The following is a 19,564-nucleotide window of genomic DNA, read 5'->3' on the forward strand; positions in this document are numbered from 1 at the left end:
ATGTTGTCCCCTTGTTCAAGAAGGGGAGTAGAGACAACCCCGGTAACAATAGACCAGTGAGCCTTACTTCTGTTGTGGGCAAAGCCTTGGAAAGGTTTATAAGAGATAGGATGTATAATCATCTGGAAAGGAATAATTTGATTAGAGATAGTCAACACGGTTTTGTGAAGGGTAGGTCGTGCCTCACAAACCTTATTGAGTTCTTTGAGAAGGTGACCAAACAGGTGGACGAGGGTAAAGCAGTAAAACAGTAAAGCGTTTGATAAGGTTTAATGGAGTTTAATGCAGAAAAGTGTGAGGTGATTCATTTTGGAAGGAATAACAGGAAGACAGAGTACTGGGCTAATGGTAAGATTCTTGGTAGTGTGGATGAGCAGAGAGATCTCGGTGTCCATGTCCATAGATCCCTGAAAGTTGCCACCCAGGCTGAGAGGGTTGTGAAGAAGGCGTACGGTGTGTTAGCTTTTATTGGTAGAGGAATTGGGTTTCGGAGCCATGAGGTCATGTTGCAGTTGTACAAAACTCTGGTGCGGCCGCATTTGGAATATTGCGCGCAGTTCTGGTCGCCGCATTATAGGAAGAATGTGGAAGCATTGGAAAGGGTACAGAGGAGATTTACCAGGATGTTGCCTGGTATGGAGGGAAGATCTTACGAGGAAAGGCTGAGGGACTTGAGGCTGTTTTCGTTAGAGAGAAGAAGGTTAAGAGGTGTACGAGATGATCAGAGGATTAGATAGGGTGGACATTGAGAGCCTTTTTCCTCGGATGGTAATGTCTAGCACGAGGGGACATAGCTTTAAATTGAGGGGAGATAGATATAGGACAGATGTCAGAGGTAGGTTCTTTACTCGGAGAGTAGTAAGGGCATGGAATGCCCTGCCTGCAACAGTGGACTCGCCAACACTAAACGCATTCAAATGGTCATTGGATAGGCATATGAACAATAAGGGAATAGTGTAGATGGGCTTTAGAGGGGTTTCACAGGTCGGCGCAACATCGTGGGCTGAAGGGCCTGTACTGCGCTGTAATGTTCTATGTTCTATTGGTAGTAGCTGGAGGGAACAAAGACTCTTGGGGAAAAATTGACAGAAGAAAGTATGCTTAAACCTGAGCTGAGTTTTTTTTTTATAGCAGGAATGAGAACAATGGAATTTCTCCAGTGCAATAGGTGGCTATTTGGCCCATTGAGTCTGCATCGACACTCTGAAAGAGCACCCTAACTAGGCCCACTCCACTGCCCTATCGATGCAACTACATAACCCCACCTTACCTGTACGTCTTTGGACTGTGAAAGGAAACCGGAGCACCCGGTGGAAACCCATGTCGACATGGAAACCCAAGCCTGGAACTGAACCCCAGCCCCTGGCGCTGTGAGGCAATAATGCTGAACACTGCCACCATGCCACCCATGGTGAATAGATGGAAAGAGTACATCTGTCATTGATGGAAGACCTGTCTTCACGGTGGAAGACACCAGTGGGATGCCAGAGCTCCAGGAGAACTAGGGGGCAGAGGTGAGTGCAGTAACCATTACTGAGGAGAAGATTCTGGGGAAACTGAAAGGTCTGAAGGTGGATAAGTCACCTGGACCGGATAGCCTACACCCAGGGTCCTAAAAGAGATAGCTGAGGAAATTGTGGCGGCATTAGTTTTTTTTTTTTATAAATTTAGATTACCCAATTATGTTTTCCAATTAAGGGGCAATTTAGCATGGCCAATCCACCTACTCTGCACATTTTTGGGTTGTGGGGGCGAAACCCACGCAGACACGGGGAGAATGTGCAAACTCCACACGGACAGTGACCCAGAGCCGGGATCGAACCTGGGACCTCAGCGCCGTGAGGCGGTTGTGCTAACCACTAGGCCACCGTGCTGCCCTGTGTGGCGGCATTAGTGATGATCTTTCAGGAATCACTGGAAGCAGGAAGGGTCCCAGAGGACTGGAAGATGGCTAATGTAACACCACTGTTTAAGAAGGGAGGGAGGCAGAAGACGGGAAATTATAGGCTGGTTAGCCTGGCTTTGGTCATTGGTAAGATTTTAGAGTCTGTTATTAAAGATGAGATCGCGGAGTACTTGGAAGTGCATGGTAAAATAGGACTGAGTTAGCACGGCTTTGTCAAAGGGAGGTCGTGTCTGACAAATCTGTTAGAGTTCTTTGAGGAGGTAACAAGTAAGTTAGACAAAGGAGAATCAGTGGACGTGATTTATTTAGATTTCCAGAAGGCCTTTGACAAGGTGCCGCTTCGGAGACTGTGAAATAAGTTAAGAGCTCATGGTGTTCAGGGTAAGATCCTGGCATGGATAGAGGATTGGCTGACTGGCAGAAGGCAAAGAGTGGGGATAAAGTGATCTTTTTCAGGATAGCAGCCGGTGACTAGTGGTCTTCCTCAGGGGTCTGTGCTGGGACCACAACTTTTTACAATATACATTAATGATCTGGAAGAAGGTACTGAATGCACTGTTGCTAAGTTTGCAGATGATACAAAGATCTGTAGAGGAACAGGTAGTATTGAGGAAGCAAGGGGGCTGCAGAAGGACTTGGACAAGCTAGGAGAGTGGGCAATGAAGTGGCAAATGAAATACAATGTGGAAAAGTGTGAGGTTATGCACTTTGGAACGAGGAATCTAGGAATAGACTATTTTCTAAATGGGGAAATGCTTCGGAAAGCAGAAGCACAAAGGGAGTCCTTGTTCACAATTCTCTTAAGGTTAATGTGCAGGTTCAATCAGCAGCTAAGAAGGCAAATACAATGTTGGCATTCATGTCAAGAGGGCTAGAATACAAGACCAGGGATGTACTTCTGAGGCTGTATAAGGTTTTGGTCAGACCCCATTTGGAGTATTGTGAGCAGTTTTGGGCCCCATATCTAAGGAATGTTGTGCTGGACTTGGAAAGGGTCTAGAGGAGGTTCACAAGAATGATCCCTGGAATGAAGAACTTGTCGTACGAGGAACGTTTGAGGACTCTGGGTCTGTACTCATTGGAGTTTAGAAGGATGCGAGGGGATCTTATTGAAACTTACAAGATACAGCGAGGCCTGGATAGAGTGGACATGGAGAAGATGTTTCCACTTGTCGGAAAAACTAGAACCAGCGGACACCATCTCAGATTAAAGGGACGATCCTTTAAAACAGAGAAGAGAAGGAATTTCTTCAGCCAGAGGGTAGTGAATCTGTGGAACTCATTGCCGCAGAAGGCAGTGGAGGCCAATTCACTGAGTGTCTTTAAGACAGAGATAGATAGGTTTTTGATTAATAAGGGAATCGGGGGTTATGGGGAGAAGGCAGGAGAATGGGGATGAGAAAATATCAGCCATGTTTGAATGGCGGAGCAGACTTGATGGGCCAAGTGGCCTAATTCTGCTCCTATCTATGGCTTATTGAGCAAGTGCTAAGCAAGCACAGAATAGTCTTGGAGCAAGGAGGACCAAATGATAAAATCAGCCATCAGTATGATATTAAATATTGTAAGTCAGGATGCAAATGCAGACATGCTTTTGAGATTTCCCACGAAGACTGAGTCATTTTTAGCCTCTGAGCTAGTTGTGAATTACTTTGCGTACACACAGGACTTGCTGGTGTCTGCAGTATGAATTAGTGAAGAAATGCGTGAGGTTGTGACTCACTAAAAGTGCTCAATTTTGCCATGAAAGAGTGCATTGATGAGAAATTGCAGAAGTATTTCACAAGTAAAAACCGGCTGAGTAGATAGGGTTAGCTCAGTTAGCTGGACAGCTGGTTCGTGTTGTGGAGAATGCAAACAGCATGGGTTCAATTCCCAGACCAGTTGAGATTATTCATGAAGGTCCTGCATTCTGAACCTTGCACATCAACTAAGGTGTGGTGACCCTCTGGTTAAATCACTACCAATCACTCTCTCTCTCAAAAGAGGAGAGCAGCCTATGGCCCTCTGGGATTGCGGCGACATTTACATTTTACTCTGGAAATATTGGCCAAACTGGAAATGTTGACATACAAGTTAAGCCTCCAAAAGTCATTCCAAAAACGGGAGGCGTCTTATACGGGAGAATGTGAATTACAGGTATAGATGGTATTTTGAAATGTGAACAAAAGCATAAGTCATAATGTGAATTAATGTGGCACAGTTTATTGATTAAATTAATTTTACAAAGATACCTTCAACTGCAATTAAAGTGTTCCAAAATGTTAAATTAATTGTCTTCGGCATCCGATGCAAAGAGTTGGGGCGGCACAATGGCGCAGTGATTAGCACTGCTGCCTCACGGCGCTGAGAACCCGGGTTCGACCCCAGTCCCGGGTCACTGTCCATGCAGAGTTTGCACATTCTCCACACGTCTGCGTGAGTCTCAACCGCACAACCCAAAGATGTGTAGGGTAGATGGATTGGCCATGGTAAATTGCCCCTTAATTGGGGAAAAGAAATTGGGTACTCTAAATTCGTATTAAAAAAGTGTTGGGGCGGGGGGGCGATCTGTGGCTGTTCACAGCAGCGGGACATTCCGGTCCTAGGCCGACTCACGGGTTTCCCAACGACCAGGGGTGCAGTCACCAGGAAATCCCGCTGGCTGGCTGCCTCGGCTGCTGAAAAGCAACCTTCAGCCTAGCTCCTGAAGGTGCGGAGGAAGGTGTGGAGGATTGAGCACCTTCGGGGCGGCTCGACACCTGAGTGGTTCACGTCACTCCTCGGCGCCGGAACCGCCCGCCCGCCGGGTAGGGGAGAATCCTGCCCAACATGTATCAGACTCATAAGCTGCATTTTTTATTTTTAAATTTAGATTACCCAATTATTTTTTCCAATTAGGGGGCAATTTAGCGTGGCCAATCCACCTACTCTGCACATTTTTGGGTTGTGGGGCGAAACCCACGCGGACATGGGGAGAATGTGCAAACTCCACACGGACAGTGACCCAGAGCCGGGATCGAACCTGGGACCTCAGCGCCATGAGGCAGCTGTGCTAACCACTAGGCCACCGTGCTGCCCTATAAGCTGCATTTTTAATGTAGGCCACTGGGTCACCTATTTCAAATATCATCGACTCATAACTTCACTCCATCCTCATTCATCCAACTGTTGTCATGAATGTGCTCAGAAACCCCTGCAGGGAGCTTGATTTTCAGCAAGGCTTTTCTTTTTGAAAATTACCATAAGCTTTAATTTTGTTTCATTAACCATGCTGGCTAGTACCACAGTGAATCTTGTCTTCTCATGCAATGTGGATTTAACGAGAACTGTTTTGAATCTTTCCATTCATAGTTTAGTTGCTGGACATATCAAAATTTGTGAGCTGGATTCTCTAATTCTGCGGCTTCTCTGATTCTGCGGCTTTGTCCGGAGGATGCGTCTGGTCTTACGACCAAAAAGTTGGCACTGCCCCTGCACCCATGCTCCATCCGGTGGGGGGGCAGCAGCCGTGCCACTCCTGGCTTTACCTGCCGATGCAGATGCAGAAAGGCCGGGTCCGTGGCTGCGCATGGCAGTGGCCTGCGGCGGCTGCGTCGTACATCATGGGGCCGGCCACACGTGGACCCGGCTATGGCAAAAACTGTTCCCCTGTAAACCCCCCAGCCTTTGCCAACCCCCCCCCCCCCCCGCCAGCGAAACGGCTCTCCCCCTCCTGACTGTGGCGGCACTGGACACAGTCCGCAGCCGCCACGCCATGTTTACGAAAGTTGGGAGGACACGCAACCGACGCTGTCGGGAAGTTGGCTCAATGTGGGGGCGGAACATCGGGGGAAGGCCTTGGGTGACGTCCTGAGGCTGCCCCAGTGGCGGGAGTAAGCTATTTATGAGGGGGCGGAGCTTCAGAAAAACGGTGCTGCTCCCGATTTTGTCGTAAAAATGGATTCTTCGGCCGATCGGCGAACGTGATCGGCAATCTGAGAAACTCGCCCCATGTGTGTCATCCACATTGCAAATGTGGGTATAATGGGTATTTGTGTTTTTACTGCTGTCTGATTTTGAATCCATGGGATCTGGTAATTTTTGCATTGAGGTCTTTTAATAGTTTCTGAGCAATCTTGGTCCTATGTGTAACCCCATGGACGGAATTTTCTAATAATGGGGCTATGTCCCCACGCTCGCGGGAAAACGTGCACAAATCACTGTGGACTTCCCTGGAGAAAGTCCGGAGTGATTCTCCGCTTTGCAGGGGCACTGCAGGGCCCAGTAGTGCTCCTCCCAACTCTAGCTGCTGATATGGAACCCTGCACTTCCGGCCGTGGGTCCGCGCAACATGGTGGACCCATACCCCAGGCCGGCTCCGACAATATAGGCCCCACTGAGATCGCACACGCCTGCCGATCGGTGGCCCCCGAACGTGGGTTTGGCCGTCCTCCCCCCACCCCCCCAGGGTGGCTGCGGACCCGGTTCGCAACCGCCACTCTGAGCTACCGCCAGGTGGAACCACGAGTGAGACACACTGGTGGGAACTTGGCCAGTTGTCGGCGGGGAATCGCCGCGGGGGCCTCTTTCAGTGGGACCCAACTGGTGCCGTTCAGATTCCTCCTCCTTTCATTCTCACACCAGTTTCTCACCAACACTGATATCCTCCGCTGCAGGACAGATATTTGGCGGGTTAGCAAATGAGATGACTCTTGGTGTGAAACCAGATTCACAATTCATTCCTTTTCTTTGTTATTTGCCATGCAAGGTCTTCTCTGCCATGCAAGGTCTTCTCTATGTGGGCATGCCTTAAACATTCTGCACCTTGGCAACACAACCTGTATCACCTGCCTGATTCTTTGTGGCAGTTTATAAGCTAAGTAAAGGTGCATTTGTGGGACAAAAAATTGAGGCTGACTGCTAATGCAAGCAGAGCATGCTGTGGCTACAAAGGTGGATCAACTTTTTATGCTGAATATTTACGAGAACATGGGCCGGGATTCTCCAAGCCCACGCCGGGTCAGAGAATCGGCGGTGGTGGTGGGGGTGGGGGGGGGGGGGGGGATGCGAGAATCCCGCCACGTCAGGCTGCTGATTCTCTGGTGACCGGAAAATTGGCGCCAATCGCACCCACGGGGTCACTGCGGCGCCGGTTGGGGACCATTGAAAGCGCCCCCCCGGCGATTCTCTGCGCTGGATGGTCCGAGTTCCGCCGGTCCCGCCGGTGTGGTTTAGATATGGTCTCACCCGGCGGAACCTAGACGTTCTGGCTGCGGTGGCCGTCCTGGTGGGTGGGAGGGCGCGACTCGCGACTCCTGGGGGTCCTCCACAGTGGCCAGGCCTGCGATTGGGGGCTACCGATCGTCTGGCGCGTTCATTCTGGGGAGGGCCTATGTTCCTCCATCTCGGGCCCCTGTAGGGCTCCGCTATGTTGTGCGGGGGCCGGCGCAGAGACGGCATTCGTGGACAAGCGCCGCCCGAGCAGGGCCGGCTTTCAGCGCCGGAACAGCGCACGGCACTCCAGCGCCGTTCTAGCCCCTGAAGAACAGGAGAATTACTGGGTCGGCAGGCCCGTTGATGCCGGCGTCAACACTTGGCCGCGATATTGCAGAATCCCGGCCATGATTTTTGGGGTTGAAAAAAGGGGTTGTCTATAAGACAACTGGGCCAACGTGTTGGCTATGCTTTACAGTATATATTTCGGTTGTGGTTACAGTAAACATCAGTCTGCCAATCAACCTGTTAACTTTTCCGATATCCTTGGTGTTGGCTTAATCATATTGAATTCTGGAAACTTATGTACATGTACAGTTTTGCAACTTAATATAGAATTTTTTTTTAAAGTGGGGAGGGGGTGTAGTATGTTACATGATCTGAGTATTACCGTCTTCTCCATTGGGCAGGTGTAAATAAAATGAAAAATAAAATGAATTCACTGATGGCAGTCTGCAGTGATTCCACATTGTCAATCTTTTTCAGTATATCTCGCAACATTGGGTAATACAGCAAGGTTCTGTTTGACATTGATATTATTTCAAGTGGATTTCTATGACATAATTTGAGGAGTAAGAAGGAAACTGGCTAACACTACTATAATAACAAAGGCAATGACTTAACTGATCAGTGTTTGAAATGAAAATGAAAATCGCTTATTGTCACAAGTAGGCTTCAAATGAAGTTACTGTGAAAAGCCCCTAGTTGCCACATTCTGGCGCCTGTTCGGGGAGGCTGGAACGGGAATTGAACCGAGCTGCTGGCCTGCCTGGGTCTGCTTTAAAAGCCAGCTCTTTAGCCCTGTGCTAAACCAGCCCCTTGCTGCGTGCCGCCTTACTGCCTGCCCCAGCCAAGGAAAGAAAATCACCCATGCTGGTTTTATTTTTCTCCCTTGATGGTGAGGAATTGGAATTGTATGATGTATGGACTGATATAACAGCTCCTAGAAAAATTACACCATGTTCAATGATGTGTAAGTGGGCTTCAAGTGGGTTGGAAGCATGTTATCTTGTTCACAATGCTTTTATTTTTTTTCACTAATGTTCCTCTTAATGGAAACTAGAAGAATGGATTGAAAATATGTCAAAGTGGAACAGACATAATGTTCAATGTAGAATGGCAGTGATGCAGCTGCCAGCATGTCTCAAACAGTCATGACCATTTTAGGAACAATCTCTGCCAGAAAGCTCCCCTATGAGGCAAGTGTAAATCCTTTTTAACAGAAACAAATTAGATGCACCAGCAGCCACTTCAAATGCACACCACTGTTGCTTTTGATTCTGGCTGCAATATTTGTAGTATTGATGAAATTTAAACTTTCTTTTATCGGCAGGAACACGGGTGGGAATGTAGTCTGGGAAGTGTCACTTTTGGCCTGCTTGACAAGTCAATTAAGAAACAGTTGAGCGGATGGCAGAGGTTAATCTGATTGAGGAGGGGAGTGAGTTGTGTAGACCATAAGACATAGAAGCAGAAGGAAGCCATTTGGCCCATCGAGTCTGCTCGACCATCCAATGTGAATAATGACTGATCTGATATAATCCTCAACTCCACTTTCCGGCCTTATCCCCATAACCCTTGATTACCTTGTTGATTAAAAATCTGTCTATCTCGACCTTAAACACAATGACCCAGCCTCTAAACCCCCCTGTAGTAAAGAATTCCACAGATTCACTACCCTCCTGAGAGAAGAAATTCCTGCTCCTCTCTTTCTTAAACCCCTTACTCTGATCCTAGACTCTCCCACAAGTGCAAACAACCTCTCGGCATTTATCCTGTCAAGTCCTCTGATAATCCTCTGTGTCTCATTAAGGTCACCTCTCATTCTTCTGAACCCTACTGAGTACAGTCCCAACCTACTCAACCTCTCATCATAAGAAGCAACCTAGTGAACCTTCTCTAGACTGCCTCCAATGCCAAGTACAACTTCCCTGAGAAAAGGGGACGAAGACTTTTCACAGTATTCCAGGTGTGGTCTAACGAGTGCCTAGTATAGTTTTAACAAGTTTTTATACTCCATTCCCTTTGAGATAAAGGCCAACATTCCATCATCCTTCCCTATTAGCTTTAAGTTCCTGGGGGTCACTATCACCAATAGTCTGTCCTGGTTCATTCACGTTGATGCAACAGTCAAGAAAGCTCAACAATGTCTCTACTTCCTACGGAGGCTAAAGAAATTTGGCATGTCTGCATCGACTCCCCCAAACTTCTACAGATGTGTGATGGAGCGCATTCTATCCGGCTGCATCACAGCCGGGTATGGCAACTGCTCGGTCCAAGATCGTAAGAAACTGCAGACCGTGGTGAACTCAGCCCAACTCATTACACAAACCTGCTGCTCCCACATTGATTCTGTATACACCTCTCGCTGCCTGAGGAAGGCAGACAGCATTATCAGAGACCACTCCCACCCAGGCATTGCCTTCTTCCAGACCCTTCCATCAGGCAGAAGGTACAAAAGTCTGAAGACCTGCACATCCAGACATAGGAACAATTTCTTCCCCACAGCTACAAGACTCCTCAGCGACTCCTCCTCGGACTGATCTGTTCCCTGTAAGAACACTATTCACGACACCCTATGCTGTTCCTGCTCATGTGTTTGCTTTGTTTGGCCCCTTGTTCTGCACTGTAACCAATCACTGTTTTGTCGATGGAGTACTTGTCAATGTTCTCTGTTGATTATTCTTGTGTCTACTATGAACGTACGTTCCTCGGCTGCAGAAAAATACTTTTCACTGTACTTCGGTACATGTGACAATAAATCAAATCAAATCTATTACCTGTTGAATTTGCATGCTAGCTTTTTGTGATTTATGCATGAGGAACCTCAAATCCCTCTGTGCTGCGGTTTTCTGCAGTCTTTCTCCATTTAAATAATACTCAGCTCCTTTATTCTTCTTACCAAATGCATAACTATAGGGGAACATAAAGAAAATTGCTTGTCTGAATTGAACGTTGTCATATAGTAAGCAACTTGTGTTTATCGTAGAAAACACAAGAAATTCTTTTGATGGTCATTTGCTGCTGGTAAAACAAAATGAGACAAAGTGGAATATTACTGCCTCTGTTTCTAATCTATCCATCCTCTATATATTCCTTACTTTATCAATAGCATATAATATAAACCACATAGAAGTCCAATGTTATATATATTTCCGAATGTTTTGGGTAATTGTGATAAACCTGTAGATTTGCTCCCAATGTTGTTGAGTCTATCTTGGGCTAGGGCTGTAGTAGCGTAGTTCAATTAGTTCCTTGCCACCTTCCTCTCGGCTTTCTACTGCATAGTATTTAAAAAATAATTTTTTGAATGTTTCCAATTAAGGGCAATTTACCGTGGCTAACCTGCACATCTTTGGGTTGTGGGGGTGAGACCCAGGCAAATGCTGGGAGAATGTCCGTGTGGAGTTTGCACAGTGACCCAAGGCCGGGACGGGATCAAATCCGGGTCCTCTGTGCCATGAGGCAGCAGTGCTAGCCACTGTGCTACCCATTGCATAGTATTTTAAAATTGCTTTACTTCTTGTGTTAATACAGCCGAAATGGAGGAATCGCATTTCCTTCTTTGGTAATACATTTGCGTTTCTAAACTGTAATCAGCTTGCTGCTTCCTGTGAATGTCCCCTGAGCATGCTACAGTATCAACATTTTGTTTCTGAACGCACAGCAATTGAAAGGGCTTTGATTGCCTGCAGTTATTTGCATCACATTTCCGTGATGTGTGATACCCTGCCCAAATGGAATGTTGACTGCTGGCTTTAATGAATATAGTGCAGGATGTCTTTCTTCCTCCCCGGTTCAATGATGCCCGATGTTTCATTGTGCTTAACAAGTTATTTTAATTTGACAACCTTGCGCCACAAAATCACTCAGGCTCTCACTCTTGCTGTTCCTTCTGGCCTGGCTGCAACACACGCACAAGTGGTGCATAATCGGTCTGATTTTTCTTTTGAGAGGTTTGACTTGGTCATGTTGAGCACAATTCTGCCTTTGTCCACAGCTGATCCTGTCTCACTCTATGCGCGTCTGAGACCAGAGGATAAGCATAGTTCAAAATTTATTTTCTCTATTCTTTTTATTTTAAATTTCAATAACCCAATTCATTTTTTCTAATTAAGGGGCAATTTAGTGTGGCCAATCCACCTGCCCTGCACATAGAACATAGAACCTAGAACAGTACAGCACAGAACAGGCCCTTCGGCCCTCGATGTTGTGCCGAGCAATGATCACCCTACTCAAACCCACGTATCCACCCTATACCCGTAACCCAACAACCCCCCCCTTAACATTACTTTTTAGGACACTACGGGCAATTTAGCATGGCCAATCCACCTAACCCACACATCTTTTGGACTGTGGGAGGAAACCGGAGCACCCGGAGGAAACCCACGCACACACGGGGAGGACGTGCAGACTCCACACAGACAGTGACCCAAGCCGGGAATCGAACCTGGGACCCTGGAGCTGTGAAGCATTTATGCTAACCACCATTCTACCGTGCTGCCCCAAATCTTTGGGTTGTGGGGGCAAAATCCACACACATACGGGGAGAATGTGCAAACTCCACATGGACAGTGATCCAGAGCCGGGACGAACCTGGGGCCTCGGTGCCTTGAGGCAGCAGTGCTAACCACTGTGCCACCGTCCCGCCTATTTTCTCTATTCTGAATTACCTGCTCAAAACTCTTTTTTTCCGTGCCCTCTGTATTTTTGATGCAAAAACAAGTGAAAAAAGTACACAACTATACATCTCTTCCTGACACCTATCCACATAATACCTGTCAACGCTAAGTTGTGGGTGAGGGAAAATTTTCTCGAACTGAATGTCTGGAAGAGCAAGGCCATCATTTTTGGCCCCATCGTCAGTTGAAGTCATGGGATGTTACAACACAAAAAGAGGCCCTTCGGTCCATCGTGCTATCAAGCACCTATATCTTTGAATCCTATTTCCGCATTTGGTCCATAGCCATGTATGCTGTAGTGTTTCAAGTGCTCATCTGAATGCTTCTTAAATGTTGAGGGTTCCTGCTTCTACAATCCTTTTCAGGCAGTGAGTTCCAGATTCCCATTACCCTCTGGGTGAAAAGATCTTCCTCAAATCCACTCTTAAGTTCTCCCACCCTTCACCTTAAATCTATGTCCTGTTTATATAATAACCGCAAGAACCTTTGGAGAGTCGTGAACACAACCCAGCACATCACAGGAACCCGCCTCCCGTCCATTGACTCCATCTACACCTCCCGCTGCCTGGGGAAAGCGGGCAGCATAATCAAAGACCCCCTCCCACCCGGCTTACTCACTCTTCCAACTTCTTCCATCGGGCAGGAGATACAAAAGTCTGAGAACACGCACAAACAGACTGAAAAACAGCTTCTTCCCCACTGTTCCCAGACTCCTATATGACCCTCTTATGGGCTGACCCGATTTACACTACACCCCTGTATGCTTCACCCAATGCCGGTGTTATGTAGTTACATTGTGGACCTTGTGTTGCCCTATTATGTATTTATTTTCTTCTATTTTCATGTACTTAATGATCTGTTGAGCTGCTCGCAGAAAATTGCTTTTCACTGTACATCAGTACACATGACAACAAACAAATCCAACCCAATCCAATGTCCGCTGGTTATTGACCCATCTACTAAGGGGAAAAGCTCCTTCCTATCTATGCCCCTCAATTTTGTACACCTTTATGAGGTCTCCCCTCAGCCTTCTCTGCTCTGAGGAATGCAACCCCAGTCTAACCAACCTCTCTTCATAGCGACACAGTAGCACCATGGTTAGCACTGTTGCTTCACAGTGCCAGGGTCCCAGGTTCGATTCCGGCTTGGGTCACTGTCTGTGCGGAGTCTGTACGTTCTCCCTGTGTCTGTGTGGGTTTCCTCCGGGTGCTCCGGTTTCTTCCCACAAGTCCCGAAAGACGCTTGTTAGGTGAATTGGACATTCCACCAAAAATCTATCCTGGTCCACCCATGTCGACGCTATCACCAAGAAAGCACAACAGCGCCTTTACTTCCTCAGGAAACTAAGGAAATTTGGCATGTCCACATTAACCCTTACCAACTTTTACAGATGCACTATAGAGAGCATCCTCTCGGGCTGCATCGCAGCCTGGTATGGCAACTGCTCGGCCCAGGACCGCAAGGAACTTCAGAGAGTCGTGAATACCGCCCAGTCCATCACACGAACCTGCCTCCCATCCATCGATTCCATCTACACCTCCCGCTGCCGGGGGAAAGCAGGCAGCATAATCAAGGATCCCTCCCACCCGGCTTACTCACTTTTCCAACTTCTTCCATCGGGCAGGAGATTCAGAAGTCTGAGAACACGGACGAACAGACTCAAAAACAGCTTCTTCCCCACTGTCACCAGACTCCTAATCGACCCTTTTATGGACTGTCCTCATTAATACTACACCCTGTCTGCTTCATCCGATGCCAATGCTTATGTAGTTACATTGTATATATTGTGTAGCCCTATTATGTATTCTCATGTACTTTCTTGAATTCTGTTCAATTCCCTTTTCTTCCAATGTACTGAATGATCTGTTGAGCTGCTTGCAGAAAAATACTTTTCACTGTACCTCGGTACACGTGACAATAAACAAATCCAATCCAATCCAATCCAATCCTGTGTACCCGAACAGTCGCCGGTGTGTGATGACTAGGGGCTTTTCATAGTAACATGATTGCAGTGTTGATGTAAGCCTACTTGTGACAGTAATAAAGATTATTATAGCTGAAACACTCCAGTCCAGGCAACATCTGGCGAATCTCCTCTGTACCCTTTCTCGTGCACTCACATTCTTCTATGGTGTGGTGTCCAGAACAGCACACAGTACTCTAGTTGCGGCCTAATAAGCATTTTGTACAGCTCTGTCATAATCTCCCTTTCTTGTCCCATATTCCAGCTGTGCAAACCCATTGAATTCTCTTCACTTGAGAAATGAATTTTGAAAGCTACATTCAATCCATCACCGAGACTACTTTTAATTTTTTTTAAATAATCTTTATTGCCACAAGTAGGCTTACATTAACACCGCAATGGAGTTACTGTGAAAAGCCACTAGTCGCCACATTATGGCGCCTGTTCGGGTACACAGAGGGAGAATTCAGAATGGCTGGCTGTGTAACAGAAGCTGTATTATTTCCTCCCTTGCACCGAGTGCAGCTGAGAGCTTGATTTGTGCCTTGTTGCTTACAGATGTATTTCTTCAATGGGGCATATGCGATTTTCTTACCGCCATCTTGGGTACAATTTTACGGCCACGCTATGCCCAAACGGCAGCTCGAGCTCGCTGCGACATAGCTTGGGCGATAGAAGCCGGGGAGTGAGCGGGGGTGTGTTTGGGGGGGGGGGGGCGTCGGGAATTTCTATTTATCCAAAATATTAGAACTTCGTGCAGGTGACCAGAAGTACAATATCTTCTCTCTCAGGTGAATCCCTCCATGGTCCCTGCCCCCTGCCACATTGCCTCTTCAATCCTCTCCTGCACCCTTCAATTTTGAACTTCGATGCTTGGCGAATATGCCTCACTGTCCCACCATTAGTGACAGAACGTTCAGTCAACTCAACCACATTCTCTCCAGAGATCCTTCACAAAACTCCTTTAAATATCTTCCCATTTGTTTTATTAAGCTCTCTTCTATCTCAGTTTTTGCTCTATTTATTGAATTATTTCTATCCCTCCACAAAGTGCCACATGCCATTTCCTACAATAAAATTGCTGTGTAAGTGCAATTTGCCTGTTTGGCTTTTAAGGGTGGTAAGCATTGCTATTTTATATTAAATAACAAGTTCATAACAGTTAAATGGGAGCAATTGCAATTTGTTTCCAGAAAAGTTTCCAAAGTAATTTGAGGAAATAATGCTACTAAATCTAAATACGGTTGATGAAAACGTTGAAATGTACATGGGGTGGGGTAAATTTGAATTTTTAGATTTTAATATATTTTCATATTTTTTCCTAGGCTTGATATCTACAGGAAAGTGCCAAGAGACCTTACACAGCCCACATACACGGGAGCTTTCAGTAAGTATTGTGATACAGCATCCTGCTTGCTTCATCAACTTGATCCCACGCCAGTTTTGCAAAAGTGTTCCTGAGTTTTCATGTGAGAACAGCAGATCAAAAGAGTCACTTCGTGAATGGAAAGGGTCTTCATGACCCATTCTGCTGTTGCAAAACAAAAATATCCCACTCCTATCTGATTCCAACAGTTAGGATATTTGAGATGTTGGAGGTGCTATGGTCAGTGCAAGTTGTGCTTGAATGCAGATCAGCTGTGTCCAGTTTGGCAACTCCATTTGCAACAAAGTAAATCTGCATTTTTAAAAGTAATTTATGGAATATGGGCATACCAGGCAAGACCAGCATTTATTGCCCAACCTTAATTAGCCTTGTGTAGGTTGTGGTGAACCACCTCCTTGAACCTCTGCAATCCATGTGGTATAGTTGTATCCACAGTGCTTTCGGAAGGGTGTTCCAAATTATGATTCAGCGACAGTGAAGGAACGGCGATGTAGCTCCAAGTCAAGTTGGTTGTGTGGCATGGAATGGAAATTGCAGATGCTGGTGTCTCCATGCAGTTGCTACCCTTGTTTTTCTAGGTGGTAGAGGTTTTAGGTCTTGTAAGTGCTAGCAAAGTAGCATTGAAACACACATCAAATATAGAAGCAGGAGGAGGCCATTCAGCCCTTCAAGCCTGCTCCGTCATTCATTGTCATTCATTATGATCATGGCTGATCATCCAGTTCAATATCCTGATCCCGCCTTCCACCATATCCCTGGCTCCCTTTCGCCCCAAGAGCTATATCAAATTTCTTCTTGAAATTACTCAATAATAATAATAATCTTTATTAGTGTCACAAGTAGGCTTAAATTAACACTGCAATGAAGTTACTGTGAAAATTCCCAGGTTGCCACGTCCGGTGCCTTTTCGGGTACACTTGGGGGAGAATTCAGAATGTCCAATTCACCTAACAAGCACATTTTTGGGACTTGTGGGAGGAAACTGACGCACCCAGAGGGAACCCATGGAGACACGGAGAGAATATACAGACTCCACACAGACAGTGACCCAAGTGGGAATTGAACCCGGTCCCTGGCGCTGTGAAGCAATGCTACCTACTGTGATGCCCATGTTTTTTCCTCAACTACTTTTTGTGGACGTGAATTCCACAGATTCACCTCTCTCTGGGTAAAAAAAAAAAAATTCTCCTCGCCTCAATCCTAAAAGGTTTACCCCTTATCCTCAAACTATGACCCCTAGTTCTGGACTCCCCCACCATCGGGAACATTCTTTCTGAATCTACCCTGTTAGAAACTTGTATGAGATCCTGCCTCACTTTTCTAAACGCCAATTAATATAATCCTAACCGATTTAGTGTCTCCTCATATGGTAGTCCCAACATCCCAGGAATTAGCCTGGCAAACCTTTGCTGCACTCCCCCCATGGTAAGAACATCCTTCATCAGATAAGGACACCAGAACTGCACACAATACTCCAATGTGGCCTCACCAATGCTCTATTCAATTGTAGTAAGACATCCCTCTTCCTATACTCAAATCCTGTCGCCAGGAAGGCCAACATACCATTTGCCGCCTTTACTGCCTGCTGTACCTGTGGTTTACTTTCAGAGACTGACGCACGAGGACACCAATGTCTCACTGAGTATCCACCCCCCTTAATTTACACCCATTCAAATAATAATCTGCCTTCCTATTTATGCTACCGAAGCGGATAACCTCACATTTATCTACATTATACTGCAACTACCATGCATGTGCACACTCATTCAGCCTGACAAATCCTGCTGAAGCATCTCGGCATCCTCCTCACAGTTTACCCTCCCACCCAACTTTATGTCATCTGAAAATTTGGAAATACTATATTTAGCTCCCTCGTCCAAATCATTAATATCTAATGTGAACAGTTGGGGTCCTAGCACAGATCCCTGAGGTGCCCCACGAATCACTGCCTGCCAATCGGAAAAAGACCCATTTATTCCAATGTTTTGCTTCCTATTTGCTAACCAGTTTTCTAGCCATCCCATAAAGCCTTCTGAAAGTCTAAATAAACACATAGCAGGTCTCCCTGATCAACTCTCAATATTTAAAAAAATGTATTCATGGAATGTGAGTGTCGCTGGCTGGGTCAGCATTTATTGCCCATCCCTGAGAGCATTTAAGAGTCAACCACATTGCTGTGGACCTGGAGTCACATGTAGGCCAGACCAGGTAAGGGTCTCCGCTTTCCTTCCCTAAAAGTTTAGTTACATTTTCAAAGAATCTAGTAGATTTGTCAAGTTTTATTTTTCTTTCATAAATCCATGCTGACTTTGTCTGATTATATCCTTGCTTTCCAAATACTGTGCTATGAAATCTTTGATAATGAACTCTAGCAATTTCCCTACTACCAACGTTCGGGAGTGGGGGAGTTTGGGGAGTAAAGCGCTTTCCACAATTTTCAGCCTGTAGGAATTGGTTCTTGCTCTGCTGCAGGGAAAGAAGCTAGCTGTTTGGTGCGTATCTGGTAAGTGTTTGAGGTCTATTCCAGTCCTCGTGTTAAAATAGCATATATGGTAGTAAAGTTAATAAAATATACAGAAAAGGAAAATAAATAAGTGAATACCAGAATTAAGTAATTGGTTAAAACATACCAAAGGTGACAGGAGAAATGATGTGCCAAGGTTACAGCATGTGGGAACTTCTGGATACCATTGTGATCCAGGGCAAACATGTCTGTAATAAGTGAATGAAACAGGTGAGGGGACCGAAAGGGCAGGAGTGCAGTGCCTCAATTTTTTACAATAGATTTTATATAAATGACTGTGGACAAAGAGATCGAAGATATGGGCTGGGATTCTCCCCTACCTGGCAGGGCGGGGGGTCCCAGCGGGACGGAGTGGCGTGAACCACTCTGGCATCGGGCCTCCCCAAAGGTGCGGAATTCTCCGTGCCTTTAGGGGCTTGGCCCGTGCCAGAGTTGCTCCCGCTCCGCCGGCCGGCATGAACAGCCTTTGGCGCCCCACCAGCCGTGGCCGAAAGGCCTTCGCCGGCCGGCGGAAGTCCGCGCATGCGCTGGTGCGTCAGCGGCTGCTGACGTCATACCGGCGCATTCGCAGGGGAGGGGGTCTCTTCCGCCCCCGCCACGGTGAAGGCCATGGCGGGGCGGAATAAAAAGAGTGCCACCATGACACAGGCCCGCCCGCCGATTGGTGGGCCCCGATCGCGGGCCAGGCCACCATGGGGGCAAACCCCCCCCCCCCCCCCCCTCCCCCCCCCCCCCCCCCCCCCCCCCCCCCCCGGGGCCAGATCGCTCCGCACCCCCCCAGGATCCCGGCGCCTGCTCGCACCGCCAATCCCGCCTGTCAGCGGCGGGACTTCGGCCCATCGCGGGCCCAGGGGGTCGGAGAATTCCGCCCATGGTTGCTAAATTTGCTAATGACAGGCTATCTTTGTAAGATCTGAAGAAGAAACAAGGAGGCTACAAAAGGATATCAACAGATTAAGTGAGTGAGAAAAGTTCTTGCAAATAGAGTATAATGTGGGAGAATGGAAATTGTCCATTTTGGCAGGAAAACTAAATAAAGCCAATATCTAAATGGTGAGAGGTTGCAGAGGGATGTGGGTGCCCTTGTTCATGAATAGCAAAAGGATAATATGCAGGTACAGCAAGTAATTAGGAAAGCTACTAGAATGCTATCAGTTATTGTGAGGGAAATTGAATATAAAGTAGGGAGGTTATGCTTTAGTTGTACAGGGCACTGGTGAGACCACCTCTGGAGTACTGTGTACAGTATTAGTCTCCGTATATCTCCGTATTTAAGGAAGGATTTAAAGTCATTGGAAGCAGTTCAGAGAAGTTTACTAAACTAATATCTAAATTGGGCGGGTTGTCATATGAGGAAGTTTGGACAGGCTAAACCTGTAACTCTGGAGTTTCGAAGAATAAGAGGCGACTTTGTTGAAAAATGTAAAATTGTGAGGGATCTTGACTGGGTGGACGTGAAGAGGATGTTTCCTCTTGTAGGAGAATATAGTACGAGGGGCCATTGCTTAAAAGTGAGGGGTCTCCCATTTAGGGCAATATGAAGAAAAATCTTTTCTCTGAGGGCTGAGTGTCTTTGGGACTCTCTTCCTGCGAAGCTGGTGGAAGCAGAGCCTTAGAAGGCAGAGGTAGATAGATTTTTGATAAGCAA

The 19,564-nt window shown here is 46.7% G+C and overlaps 1 protein-coding gene across 4 annotated transcripts in view; it reads left to right on the forward strand.

Annotated features, from left to right (window-relative positions):
* ergic1 (endoplasmic reticulum-golgi intermediate compartment 1) overlaps positions 1 to 19,564 on the forward strand; it is a 145,727-nt gene that overhangs the window by 50,774 nt on the left and 75,389 nt on the right. For 3 of the 4 annotated variants that reach the window (XM_038795549.1, XM_038795552.1, XM_038795551.1), the window contains one exon: positions 15,331 to 15,392. In XM_038795549.1, coding sequence (XP_038651477.1) covers positions 15,331 to 15,392 — 62 coding nt within the window. Of the gene's footprint in view, positions 1 to 1,404; positions 1,515 to 15,330; positions 15,393 to 19,564 lie in introns of those variants that run through there. The other variant, XM_038795550.1, reaches the window with a different exon arrangement.

Source organism: Scyliorhinus canicula, chromosome 4, assembly GCF_902713615.1.
Source record: "Scyliorhinus canicula chromosome 4, sScyCan1.1, whole genome shotgun sequence".
Classification (NCBI taxonomy): Eukaryota; Metazoa; Chordata; class Chondrichthyes; order Carcharhiniformes; family Scyliorhinidae; genus Scyliorhinus; species Scyliorhinus canicula.